This window comes from Dama dama, chromosome 11 (assembly GCF_033118175.1).
Source record: "Dama dama isolate Ldn47 chromosome 11, ASM3311817v1, whole genome shotgun sequence".
Classification (NCBI taxonomy): domain Eukaryota; kingdom Metazoa; phylum Chordata; class Mammalia; order Artiodactyla; family Cervidae; genus Dama; species Dama dama.
Window position 1 is genome coordinate 91,413,035 of NC_083691.1, and position 14,650 is coordinate 91,427,684.

General features: G+C 47.8%; 1 protein-coding gene across 2 annotated transcripts in view; it reads right to left on the reverse strand.

Moving 5' to 3' along the window:
• The window catches only part of SFXN5 (sideroflexin 5), a 123,321-nt gene that overhangs the window by 58,482 nt on the left and 50,189 nt on the right, over positions 1–14,650 (reverse strand). The window contains exons 7-9 of one of the 2 annotated variants that reach the window (XM_061155708.1): positions 4,401–4,454; positions 3,356–3,412; positions 1,956–2,021 (exon numbers count right to left, since the gene is read on the reverse strand). The exons of the other annotated variant lie outside the window; for it this stretch is intronic. Of the exons in view, the coding sequence (XP_061011691.1) occupies positions 1,956–2,021; positions 3,356–3,412; positions 4,401–4,454 (177 nt within the window). The remainder of the gene's footprint in view (positions 1–1,955; positions 2,022–3,355; positions 3,413–4,400; positions 4,455–14,650) is intronic. 2 annotated transcript variants of the gene reach the window in all.

Consider the following 14,650-nt stretch of genomic DNA (forward strand, 5'->3'; position numbering starts at 1 on the left):
CTGTGACAGCCCAGCATGAGGCCCCATCCCCTGTGAGTAAGACCTTGGCTCTGCAAGCCTGGAGAGCCCTAAGTCCCCAGTAATTCTGCAGCTTGGGCATCAGAACCTTCACCCCACAATCTGGGCTGGATCCGGCCCTACAAAGTTGGGATGGAATGAGGGCTGCAAGGGTGGGGCAGTGAGGACTGGAGTGCAGAGAGCCTGGAGCCCTGGGAAGAAGCCATGTCCCCACACCTGCAGCCCCAGGCCTGCTGGAGAGAGATGTCCCCCAGAACAGTGAGCCCTTTGCACTACAGCCCATCCCAGCCAAGGCCACTCCCCGTGTGGCTTCCTCCTCCTGGCTCCTCCCCACCTCTCCTTACATCTCAAAGAAGGAACTTGGGATTTTCAAGCCACTAAAACAGGCACAGCTATGGGCCCCTCGTGTCATAAGGAGCAGGAGGACGGTGACAGAGCCCCTTCTCCTCTCTCACAAGGTCCCCTGACCCTGACCAGCAACCCCCAGAATCAGAGATCCCAATTAGTAAGACCCTCAAAGGTATGAAGTCTCATGTTGGGTTGCAGGACCACCAGGGTGGGTTAGCAGCCTCTTGATGAGTGATCTAAATGGATCTGGCAATTCTGGCCTCGTGCCTGGGTAAGACGTAAGGAAAGGAGAGGGATCTTGGGCATGAAATGGGGACCACCCCCTTCCTAACAGGTATTTGGAAGTGAACCTGGTCCACGTGGGAACAGAGTAAATGAGGCCATCTCAGTACAGCCACAAATCCATTTTGGAGAATGGTGGTGTGTGGTATCACCACCATACCATATGGGTATCACCCATACCAGTGGGTCAGTACACAGGCGTGAACCACTACATTTATTTAAGGACATGGGAAAGATGTTGCTGCTGCTGCTAAGTCACTTCAGTCATGTCCAACTCTGTGCGATCCCATAGACAGCAGCCCACCAGGCTCCCCCGTCCCTGGGATTCTCCAGGCAAGAGTACTGAAGTGGGTTGCCATTGCCTTCACCAATGGGAAAGATGAGAAGGTGGGTTTTACAAAAAGATGAGTATATGTGAATTTTTATTATGTGCAAATATTTTTAATTTTGCATTTCCTGATTATTTTTCTTGCCAACTACCTGTACTTCTTGGGTAATGAATAAAATAATGAAGTTGTAAAGTGACTCTTACCCTCTGGAGTGGGCTATGGGAGACCACCCAGCCAGGATGGAGAGAGGACCAAAGACAGGTTCAGGGGTGGGATGAACATGCCAAGGTCTTGGGAGCCTGGTCTTCACTCTGGCGCTGGCTCAGGCCCTTCGCTGGGGCACCTGCCCTCTGCCTTCAACTGGGCAGATAGGTGGTCTCACATAGTCAGTCTACAAACCTCCCCTGCTTAGTAGCTGCTGTATTCTCAAAGCCCTGTGGGATTCAAAATGAGTCTATTGCCCCTGTCTTGCGAAATTCACAGAACTCCAGGAGGGTTTGGACATGTGACCTCATAACCAAGGCTATCAAGAGGGGACCCAGGGAACACAGGCAAAGACTAAAGGGGAGCTGGCATCTGGACCAATCTTGGGGCTGGATTGTGAGGCCCTTCACTGCTGCATCAGCCACATCACTGAGCTTCCTCTGAGGAAGGTAGCAGGTAAACACGCATCCCTCTAGAGCAGGCTTCCTGCCCCTGGCTGGACTGTCAGCCCTTCACACGGCCTGTGGGCCCTGCCTCCCCTCCCTTCCTGTTCTCCCAAACTTGGAGCACCAGCCTGTGCTCTCTCGCTATGAAAGCGTCACCTTCTCTACCTATGGTCTACTTTTCCCTGCCTGACAGCCCCCACACAGAAACCTCTGCCTCCCACACTGCTTGCCCAGCCCTGACCCGCAGATAAGGTCTGGCCCGAGATGCTGGGGGGACAGCCACAGAGCAACAGGGTGGAGTGGATGGTGGGGGGTAGGGGTTACTCACAGCGATGGAGACGGCGCTGATGACAGCTCCCAGGTAGCCCTGGATGAACTTGGATGCAGGTGAAGGCTGAAAGATACAGAACTTCAGGACCCCAGGGTGCCCAAAGCTCCTACCCTTGCAAACGGCCCCAGCCACAAGAGCCATTCCCGCCCGGTAGCCTGAAGGGCAGGAGAAAAGGAAGGCCTCTGGAAGCCAAAGGGATCCATGCCTCCCTCAGCACCGCTCCGCACATGGAAAATGTGGGGCAGCTATGTCCAGGGAGATGCCAAAGGGCCCACTGCTCTTCTGCCCTATTCTAGAAAAGTCCTTGGCAGACATTTGGCTGGAAGTAGAAAATAGCAAGAGCCAAAAGAGGTCACTTATGGCTGGGGCAAGCAGATCCAGTTAGGAAAGCTAAATGTTGCGAAGGGGCTGTTTGGCACCCAGAGTACCTTCTCAGTGGAAATGGCAATGTTGAGGTGGCCACAGCCTGACTGGCTCTCACAGGCCTCATCAACCAAGCAGGTCTTCCAGGCCAGTAGGAGGGTGTTGCTCAATATGTCGATGGGAAAGTGGATCCCAAGTTGTGACACACAAAATTAAGCAAGAGCTGAGGAACTACGACAGCAATTCTGGAGATGTTTGGTTTAAGGTGAATGGGAGCCAGACAAGCAGAGTTGCCCAGGTGTGAAGCATCTGAGAGAGACGTGGGCCAAAGGTTTAGACGGGAGAAGGTGGGGATGTCCCGGAGTATCAGGCCCAGAAGTTGTACAGTTCATCCCAGCTCATGACTCCCGTCACTCCCCACCAAGGTTGCAAGTGCCCAGACCCTCTCCTCCCCAGACTGGCAGCCCCCAAGGGGACCTAGACCTCCCTTCCCCTCTGCTGCCTTTGGACGGAAGTGTGGGGGGACTGACACGGGGAGAGAAAGCCTTGTCAGCGAAGTCCAGGGGGCCAGCCCTTCCTCGACAGGAGAAGGGTGACTGGGCCTCTGCTGTGAGCTCATCCCAGGAGTGCAGGGCACTTTGGGCGGACAAGGGTCCTCTCAGACCCCTCACCCTCACAGGCAGCCCTTTAGCTTTGCAGCCAGCAATCTTGGGGCACCGGGGCCGCTTCCAGGCAAACTTGGAGGCAGATTTAGAGGAATTCCATCCTTACGTGCCTGATGCTGTCCTGATGCAAGGGCTGCCCCAGAAGTGTTCAGAAACCAGCGGGGCTTATCCCTTCCACCTTCCCTACCACACTCTCACGTGATGGGCCTTTGTCATGTCATGTGAAGAGCCCCTCCCTGGTGGGGCCCCTCCTGAAGGGCTGGCAGTCAAACCCGGAGGAGCAGCCCTGACGGAGGCATGCCACATGGCAGAGAGGAGAGGGTCACCCTGCCTGCAGCCCACCACCAGGCGAGGGTCTGCCATGCTCACCTTGGTAGCATTGCGGTTTGCATAGTTGACACAGGCGTTGTGGCTCTGGTTCAGCCACTGAAAGGCAAGGGGAGGGGGCAAGGGAGGAGAAGTCAGGAGAGGTGGTCACCTCCCCGGAAGCTAGGTCTGAACCTGGGAGGCCACAGTCCTCCAGAAAGACATGGGTCTCTATCCATGGTGGCTCCATCCACCCCCCAAGTTAGTGCGACCAGCCATCCTGATTTGCCAGGACGACGCAGGTTTCAGCGCCCAAAGACCCCAATCCTGGGAAACCCCTCAGTTCCTGGTAAACCAAGACATTGGCCCCCTCTCCCAGAATTCTAGGGTCCACTGCCCCAAATGGGCCCACAGGCTTTGTCAAATCATCCTTTTTATATTAATGACTGGATGGAAGATGGATGCCATTCCAGAAGGGCCCTGGAACGGCTGGCAGCCTTGAGCCTCTTTCATAATACCCCAGCCCAGTGTCCTGCACCATCTGCAGTGCCTAGACATGGACATTATTGTTTTTTTTTCCCTTCAGGAAGACTCTGCCATTTTCTCCTGAAGACCAACAGGTTTTTCTTCCTGTCCTGCTTTCCCTACACAGACACATACAGAGCTACTGTTTTGAGACACCAACAACCCAGACTGCCTCCAAGGGCAGAGACTGGGGTCCGTAATGCTCTTTCACCCACCTCACTACCCTAGGGTTGAGGGTGGATTACCTCCCCCATAGATTTGGATGAGGCTGATGTCAAAATGAGGCAGAGGGCCTCAGGGTCACTGCAATGCAATGGAACAAGCATCCAGGTAAAGCCAGCCCTCATCCCCTCTGTGCAAAGGTTAGGGCACATATAATGGCCCAAGGGCTGGCGGCTGGGACTGCTCAGCAGGACCGAGGTCCTAAGGTTTCTCCCAGTGGCTTCTGGGTTGGGGAGGAGTCGGAAGGGGGGCGACTTTCCGCAAGGGGACTAGATAGAGAGGTGACACTGGGGCAGGGTGCTCTAACCAGCACTTGTTGGGTGCCCTCTCAGGAGCCTTCTCTTCGCAGGGAAACTGTTACCTGCCAGAAGACAGTGGACGCCAATGTCTGATTGGGCAAGAGAAGACCAACAACCTATGAGAGAGAAAGAAAAGGCTGAAGAAGGCAGAAAAAAACCCCTACACTTTTGCAAAGAAAAATGACACAGTCACAAACAAAAGTGAGCTGGATCCGTACAAACCAATGTGTATGATCTGTACAAACCACTGCCCAAAGTGAGATGACATACAATGAAGAAACCATGGTTGCAGAATTATATGACAGCATAGTCCATTTTTATAAAGGGAAAAAACTTCACCATATATATCATATACACAAATACACATACATATACATATCTCCAGGCATCAAAAAAATCTATAGCACAGCACGTAGATGTCCCTGCAGGTCAGTACTTCCTCACATTCTTCTGGAGTATTTCTGTGTACTTTTTTGCAGCAGACATGTGTATTTTCATAACTGGTGTCCAGGGGAACAATAAAAACAAAGGAGCACACAAAAGGAGCCCCTTTACTTCCACCCAGCTAACCTGGCTTCTTCGCACCCTAGCCGTCCAACAGGATCTTTGTGAGGACTCAGAAATACTCATTTCAAAGGCTTTAAAGGGTGTGTGCTCAGTCGTGTCTGACTCTTTGCAACCCCATTGACTGTATCCCACCAAACTCCTCTGTCCATGGAATTTTCTAGGCAAGAATACTTGAGTGGGTTGCCATTTCCTCCTACAAGGGATCTTCCCAACCAAGGGATCAAACCCACATCTCCTGCATTGGCAGGCAGATTCTTTACCACTCATCTGCCTGGGAAGCTCCATATTTAAAGGCCTTTTTACCAACACAAGTAGGGAAATTTATATATTATCTCTGGGCCCCCATGAAGCAAAACCTACACTATGTTTAGGCTATTGAATGAAACATAGACGTCTAATAAGTATTTGTTGAATGTGTGAATGAATGAATAAATACACACATATGACCAAGTCTGGTTACATAGGTGTGGACTCATTATTTCCAAAGCCCAAATATCTAAGGCCTAGACCCAATGACTTTATTCTTTTGGTTTATGTCCAGATTAATTGCCTGATCTTGACACTGACCAAATCTTAGACTTCAAGGATTCATATGTGTCTGTCAGATTTACCTTTTGAGTGCTTGTGTGCAAAATAACATCTACCAAGTGCCGCTGCATATGGAAAAAATGTGCACAGCCATCCACATATTGACTTATTTATTATTCCTGTAGATAAAATGGCTCTTTGGCAAGAATTTCTGTAAGGAACAAGTATAAACATTCAATTCTATGCAGTAAATCAAATTCTAGACATCCTTAGCAGCATTAGTAAATCATGTTTTAAACATTAAAATGTTTTAAAACAGTGAACATGCATACACATTTATATTTATTGGCCCATATCAGTTTGAATAAAATTATATAATGTAAAGCCATTCCATAGCACTGATGAAGGATTATCTTATGATATTTTTTTCCCCCAAATAAGGTCCCTACTCGATTTTTCTTCACAATGACAGCTTACGGTGTTGGAGTGAGAATCAGGGATCTGGGGTCTCAGCTTTGGCTCTATTCCTGTATGGTCTCCAGCAGAAGACTTGCCCCTTTGGGGTTCTAGCTTTCTCCCCTGTAGGATGAAGAGGTTGACCTTGGAGTTCCTATCTCAGCTTAAATTCTATTCCCCGAGTCCAAGTAGTAGGTATGAAGCCAATACAAATGGTTCCATTGTCTGTAAAAGGGAATTTTCCCACCAGTCCTGCCAAGAAGGAACTCCAGGGGACCCAGGATCTCCTCCTAGTGCCCTAGTCAGGACCAGACCACAGCGAGGAAACAGCCTAGCGAGGCCAAAGCTGGGCACAGACAGGTGAGCCCATGAGTGTGTGGTATGCGTATGTGTGGAGGGGGGGTGGGGGGCGTGCGTTCTCCTGCACTGGGATGTACATACACATATGTGTATGTCTGCCTGCCTCCTGAAGCCCAAGGAAATAAAAGCTATTTTCCACTGTTGTGAAACACATTCCCTTAACCCACTGGTTTATATAATACAGGTGTGTTATGAACTACATTGCATTCTCCCCCTCAGTTTCCTTTGCACCCCCTGAACTGCACTTGGGTCACCAGGACCATCAGAAGATGTGGCCCATGGGACTCACTGTATTTGCCAGACAGCTGTTGTCCAGGACTCACTGTTCATTACATTGGTCCCCTTCATGAATCCTCTTGGAGGAAATTTCTGGTTTCAGGACCAGAAATTTATACTTCTGAGCATCCGGTTTGCATCTATCTTATAGACACAGGGCCTCCAACTGTGTCCCTCTTTGCATTGACTGTCAAGATGTCCAGGCTGGGTCTCCACAACCTACATCTGCCAAGGAGACAGACCACACTGCATGTGTCTTGTGTGCAACTGGACTTACACCTTTATTTTATCTTTTCTTCTCTAACTTTCCTTTTGTCTCATTTTCAACTTACTTGCTTTTTCTTATGGCATGCCTTTTTTATGTGATATTGAGTTATTTTTCAGAACAAACTATAGCCCTAAATTAAAGCAAACTAGTACCCAGTCTATGCAATACACACACACACACACACACATACACACACACACACACACACACACAGACACACACACACACACAGTGTAACCAGTGAGTTTTTCACCTGGTTGGCCAATCTGACCAGACTCCTGTCCCAAACTCCTGCACAGGCTGGGCACCTGTGCCTCGGCACGCTTTCTTAATGAGATGAATTAATCAATTGATTTCACTAAGTATTTTTACTTATGTCACTTTCAAGATCTTTATTATAACTTTGGGGTCCAAATAAAAGAGAGATTACTTTCTATATTCTACAAATGGGGCAACTGAGGCTTAGACAAATTCAGTGACCTGCCAAAGGCTTCAAAGCAAGCTAGAGAAAGAGTCAGGTCTCTTGATTTCTGGCTTGGGAGGCCCACCTCTCTAGGGCTTCCTTCTCCAGCTCAACTGCCTGAGTACAAAGGAAAAGTCACATTATATGCCCATTTTCAAGCATCTTCTATGCACTGAGCTCCACCAGCTTCTGGAGGAGACTACCAGAAGAGTTGAATATCGAACCACGGTGAACACAAGGGCCAAACAGGAAAATGTATGGGGATGTCTTCCATAACTTCTGGGCATGGAAATGACTAGATGGTTTAAACAGGTATTTGGGTGTATGTAAACTTGGTAAGTTCTCACATCCAAGCAGGAATTGAGGAAAAGAGAGGTCTGGTTATCTGCCAAAGGAGGTGGTAGGCTGGAGCTGAGGTGTGCACGTGTGTGCTCCTGGGAGCAGGAATGGCTGAGAGATGAACTTCATTGGAGGAGGTTCAGGCAATCAGCAGATGGGAGTCCGGGGAGGGAGAGGTGAGTAGGCAGCGAAACACCAATGCCACACTGGCCAAAGGGGACGCAAGGGAGCCATCTGAGGCTGAGGCAAGAGGAACCGGGACCCGCCTTCCAGGTTCCTACAGTGGCTGGTGGGGCTGCAAGCATGCAGTGCCAGCCCCGCTCCCTATTAGGCAACACGCAGCACCATCTGCACAATCCCAGGAGCAAGAGCAGATATTTTATAACTTCCTTTTTTCTTTTTAAGTCTAAATTAAAAATAAATGTTCCTTCAGTTCTCAGATGTATATCTCTGGTGCAACCTGCCCACATTCCCTCACGCTGCCCTTTCCAGAACACGGCAGGGGAAACGAGGAAAGAGATGAATAGAGAGAGGGAGCCAGTCCGCCGGCTTCCATGCCAGTGGATGGCACCTCTTCCAAGACGGAGATGCTTCAGCGTGGCCGCTCAGCGGGTAGAGAGCCCAGAAAGCGGCTGGGACCAGGGAACATAGAGGAGAGCCGACAGCCAGAATTCCCAGCCTGCACCCTATCTTGTCGCAGGACCTCGGCCAAATCGCACATCCTATCTTTGCTCCCATTTATAGTTCATAACACGACTGGGGTCCCCTCCACGGCTCCCGCCCCCTGGCAGCTGCCCTCTCTGCACATCTGTCTGCCTTTGCTTCCTCTTCTCTTGGGTTGCCGGCCACAGGCCCTCGTGACCAGTCCTCAGGCTCTGGTGGTGGGAGAAGCTGGACTCCAATTCTGGTGCTTATATGCACTGGCTTATATGTGACCATGCACAAGTATCTTGAGGCCTTTGTGCCTCTGTTTTTTCATCTGTTAAATGGGGACGGTCCTGGTACCTCTCTGGATGACCAGGAGAAGTAGTGAGGCGTGGCAAGAATTGGGCAGGGTGTCTGGAACGGAGAACATGCCCCCCGCCCAGGTGTTAGGTGTTAGGTGTTGGTATCATTCCTCTCCTTCTATCTCATTCTTTTCTAGTCTTTGCTGTTCTCTCATGTCTCTGACCTTCACAGTCTACATTGCACAACTGAGCAACGTTTAGTCCAAAAAAGGTAGTGAGCTCCTGACGGTAGAATCAGGGCTTTTCTCTCTGATGTCCCCCAAAGCACTCAGCACAAAGTTGGGCCCACAGCACACACCGGAAGAACATTGCTAACTCATTATTAAAGACATTAATTGATTCTTGGCCAGGGAAAGGATCCATGATGGATTGTGACAATGACCACCATCATCCTTCTCCTTCTTACTCCTTTGATTAAAGTCTGATTGCATGAGGCTGTCGGCCGTTGGAGAGGGGAGAAGATTGAGTTTGGCCCTTGAATCATACCCGTGCCAGGGGAGGAATTTGTTTCCAGGCTCTTGGTATTGCTTTAGCCAACGGCAAGTGGGAGGAAGTGGGAGTGTGCCAGTTCGAAGCCCAGGCCTCAGAGACCTTATTTATTTACGCCGGCCCTCTGCGCTCCTAACATTGCAGCGAGGTGACATGCCCTGACCGGTGTTCTCATCCAAGGAGGATGAGATGTGAGGAGCAGAGTCCAGTCTGGTTGAGTTGACTCCCATTTGACCCCAGACCTGCAGTGAGAAGCAAAACTACCTCAATCAAGCCCAGCCGAGACCAGCCAAACTCCCGGGTAACTGCAGATCCCTAAGAAAGAATGCTACGGCTGCTGCTGCAATTTTGTGGATGTTTGTTACACAGCACTAGAGTAGCAATAGCTGACTGATACAGGGGTTACTTCACATAAAGAGTGAATATGCTGTCCTTCCTGGGCAAAATTCTGTACCGCTACTAATGCACCTATGCCACTACTAATGTCTTTCCTAGTGATGCTGGTTCCTCAGCAGCCCAGCTTGCCAACCTACTCCAACTGGTGACCATTGGTCCAGTTCTGGAGCCACCCCTGGCTGGTCCAGAAAGAAGGGAAGTTTGTAACTGAGCCTCATCTCAGGACAGAATGAGGAACGGGGCCGACTATACCCTTATGGCAACTGGCTCACAAGAAAAACCACAACTGCACTTCAGCCCTCCACCTTCAGAGTGTTCTAACCTCTGCAGAGAGATGAGGTCTCAGTGTGGGAGAGAGGCACCAAACATCTCATCTGCTTGGCCAGAAGTGAGACATGAACAACTGAAGACAGGGACAAGGCAGCAAGTCTGCTGGCCGCAATTCTGTGTACTATGATATTGGGACTCAGAACTGAGCAACCTCCTACCCCTTGGGCTGGCACTCATATGAAAGTGATTCAAGTGATAAGAAAAAGAAAACTTTAAAAGTATAAAAAAAATTCAAAGGGGAAACAGGGTGAGTGTCTAAACAACTGAGTGGTGAAATTTAAGTCCAGGGAAGACTACAGGGTACAAAACTGTCTTGCTTGGCAGGAAAATGGCAGAAATATTAGTCCTGCCACCCTCCACCCCATCTTCATTTGGCTAATCCCTCCTCATCCTCTGGGTTTCAGGTTAGTTGTAACTTCCTCCAGAAAGCCCCCTCCAGCCCTTAAGATGACGTAGGTCTCCCGTCACATGCTCTCTCAGCACCCTGCCTGCCTTCTTTGCAGTATTTATCTTGGTAGTAAATAAATGTTTAAAATCTGTCTTCCTCGAGAGCTTCCAGATGCTTCAGAGGGATGAGACCACATAACGTTCACTTCTCAAATACCTGGGAGTCCTCGCCGGCAAAGCAACAGTCCTTTAGCATCACACGCTTTTCCTCCACACTGATGCACTCAGTCCTAAAATGTTCCTCTTCATTTTCAAAAGACCTTGCATGGGTTCCAGTACTCAACAATTTGCCTGCTTTTTCCTTCGACTTTGTCTCCATCTTCTGATTTCTATAGCTAATGGTCTGAAAAGTAATACTTGGGCGCATTAGGGGTGCTGCTATTTAAAGCAGCCCAACCGTTTCAAGAAAATATCTTTTGTCAAATGAATGTTTGTCCCTGACTGGTCCATTCCAGTTTAACTGAACCCCACCTCTTAGACTGTATAAACTAAGCCAGAGCTGCAGTGAGGAGCAAATCAGACACCAGCCATTTTGGTGTCTGATTACAACGGCCAGGAAGAAAATTGGGGTTGGGGTTGAAATGTGTGAAAAAGTCGAGTCTGGGATGAAGAGGGTTGGGAGATGTGAGAAAGGCCCTGAGACTCAGCCAAATCCTCACGTAAGCGAACCCTCCGGGGCCCACCCCTCCTCCCCACAGAGAGGATGTGACTTAAACCAGCACCTTTGCAGAAATGGGGTTTCTAAGTCTACACGACCATCTGCAGTATTAAAATGAGAGGGTTCAGTGTAGATAGGACTCCTTATGTCCCAAGAAAATATCAGGTTTGGACGTGACCTGAGACCTCTGAATTCACTGACAGGATGCTCCCAGTCTGCCCTCCTCAGTCTCCCAGCTGGATATGAGGGGGTTCAGCCTTGAGTTCTGAGACTCCCAGAATGACAGGAGAGAGGAGAGAGGACGGCAATGCCAGGGAGCTCAGGGCCAAGAAGGGAGACACAGAGGCCGCCTGGGAGAACCTCAGGCTCGCTGCCCTGAGACGTTATGGGAGCCAAGGGTGCAGGCTGGCAGCTAGAGAAACGCAGAGAGGACAGGATGGGGGCCCACACCCTGGCCCTGCCTCTCCCTAGCCACACGTGCCCAGGAAGGACAGGGCTGCATATCTCTTGAAGGAAACCTGAGAACACAGATGCCAACTGTCAGAAGCGATCACAGTTGGTGGGGGTCTTTCTGGGAAGGTACCTGAAAAAGGGGAGCCATGAACTGCACCCGCCTGGGAACAGCCTTGGTGCACTGGCTTAGCCGCCATGCTTATGTATAAATTGGGATCTCTTTGCCACACATCAAGGGGGGAAAAGTTTCCATCTTCAAATGTTAAGCTTAAAATAAGACACTACATGGGTGCCAGTAGATCTGTGAAATCTGCTGACTAAACTGGCACCAGCTTCTGGGAGAAAACCAGCTCGTTTCTCCTGAGCTCTGGGAGTGAGCAGGATGGGGGCAGGGTTAAGTTACTCTCAGGCAAGGTGGGAGCAGCATGGCGGGGTGGGGTCAAGTCAGGGATGCTCACCCAGGCAGGAGGTAATTTGGATATTACTTCCAGAAGCATCTTAGTCAAGACACCTGCCAGCCTGACTCACCCCTTCCCTTTATCACTCAGGGACCCAGTTCCTAGCACATTCGCTGGCACCCCATTTCTATTTTGGTAAGCATTTTAGTGGTTTCTGCATGTGTATATTCCTTACCCATTCTATCACATCAGGGGCTTCCCTAAGGCATGGACTGGAACCTTCACTCCCCTTCAGACCACGCCTTTACTGAGATGTTCAGTGCTAGCAGGAGACAGCAGGGTCTTAGGAGAGGTGATGTGCTGGTGGAAGCCAAGCCCGGGGTTGAAGTGCCCAGAGAGTCACAGTGCTCCCTCCTTACTGGGCAAGGTGGTGGCCCCAAGAAGGGAGTGGGACCAATGAGTCCTCACATTTCTTATCCACATCGAAGTGCCCAGATAGAATGCCACATGTTCTCCCCAACCAGTGGCTCCTCCTGGGACCTGGCCTCTGGCCCAGCTGTTCTGAATCCTGGAATACAGCTACTTGGGGCTAAGAAGTGAGTCTCACCTAGGGAGACTAGGTGAGTATTGTCATTTTGCTCCGGCTGCTACTGAGACCATCCCAGGTCATGTTGCCCATTAATCCCAATCATGTGTTCATACAGGATGTCAGAGGCTGGAATTCCTATTCTCACATCCTACACATTTCTTCGCAGAGGGATGTTTGCTCTGGGCTGGGAGGGACTGGTCCTGGTAGGACATTCACAGTGTCTACTTCAGCAGTAAAGCCCTGAGCAACACGGGAATCGGCACCCACATTCCTACAATGCCTACAAGGCCGTAGTGGCCCTGGAGTGATTGATTTGTCTTAGGAAGAGGAGAGAGAGGAAAACTACAGGGTGTTCTCAATAACACTTGTGAACTAGAGAGAGTGCTGGCATCCCTTGGGTTGGCTAGATTATGCCAGTTGATGGCAGCCATTAATTTTGAAAGGGTCCCGTTGACCTCTTATGAGGAATAAGCCCCAAACTCAACTTCTGTGGTTTGAGAGAGATGATACTGCCAAATGATATATCTTTTTATTTTTAAGCATTGATGGAATATTTATAAAAATTTATTATGGAAGATCCTTGTTTGACTACCTATAGCTATTCTTCTCTTCTTTCACACTAATGAATCCCTATAATTGGGGATTGATTATATATATCCAGCTAATTTCTAATGTAATATAAACAAAACTGTTGTGTGACATTCTGAAGAAGACTACTTAAAGGGAAATGACTCATATAAGAGGTACATCCTTTTACTTCCCCCTTCTTTCTCCTCCCTGGGATGTAGATGTGATGACTGGATCTTCAGCAGCCATCCTGGGCTATGAAGTTACTGACATTAGAAGCCAGCACTGAGAATGATGTAGAAGAATGGAAGTCTGGATTCACAATGACTGTGGGATCTGCCTATCTCCAAAATTCTTTGATCTGAGAGGGAAATAAATTATTTTGTTTAAACTACTATTGTTTTGAACTTTTTGTTATATACAAACGGTCCTACTCTTCATATAATCATATACTATGCTACAAAGAAAACCATAATAGATTTCAAATGGCAAAATTGTAGAGGTCACCCTCTCTAAAAATAAGATAAACTACAAATAATAATAAAAGAATATATAATTTTAAAACACAATCACTTGGAATTTAAAATGTATTCTTCTGACTAATTGATTAAAGAGGATTCAAAGCTATAATTTCAGACTTATTTCAAAAATAAAAATATAGATCATTGTATGAAAACATATACATAGCCAAGTATCTGATATACTCAGAAGCAAATTCAGAGCCCTAAAGAGTTTCATTAGAAGGAAAGAATGAGAATAAATAAGAATAAATTCAAAGCAATAAGTTTAAAAAAAAGTCAGCCACAACAAAGAGGAAAAGTGGATATTATGAAAAGAAGAAATGAACAAATTAGAAATGAAAACAGAAGAACTGATAGATGCATCTAAGAGCTGATTCCTAGACACAACCCTCAAAAATCCAGTTATTTTAATGAAAGAGATGAAGGTGAGAAGTGGGGACAAGACTCAAAGCTCAATCCAAGGAAAGACCATTATATTTTAAGAATCAATATTTAAAACTTTTCTACCAAAGACACCAGAGAGTAAAGAGAGGATGGCTAGGAGAAGAGATTTGCAATATATACAATTCAAAGGATTAACATCCAAACATAAAAGGAACACTTAAAAATTAATTAGAAAAATATAGTCAATGTAAGAATGGACAAAGGATATTAAGAGCTAATTCACAGAAGAGGAAATGTAAATAGTCAATAAATATATGAAAAAAAAAGTGAGATCTTTTGGTGTTCAGGAAAATGTGCATTGCCTTTTACACAGCAAGCTCAGTTTCTGGAATGGGCCCTTAAGAAATCCTCATACTTGTACCAAAAAAGCTTTATAAGGATTTTCCCACAGCACTGCTATTTCTAATAGAAAGTTATCAGAAATAATCTAAATCCATCACTACGGGAGAGATTGTTACTCAGCAGGAAAAATGAAAGGAAGCGGGAAGGAAGGAAAGAGATCTTTATGTAGGCAAAGTGCTAAGTGTAATTAAGCTATTTGTAGATAAATAAGTATACTTTTGTATTTTTAATGGAAAAAATACAAAACAAAAATTTTAGTGATGATTCATTTTTATGCAAATACCTAGGAAAAAAGCCTGAAAGTTCACACCAGACTTCTCACAGAGGTTACTTCTGGGAGCAGATTTGGAGTTCAGGGTTGTCAGAGGAACTTTAATATTTTTTTGCATTGTTTGAATGCTGAGTTGAGAGAAT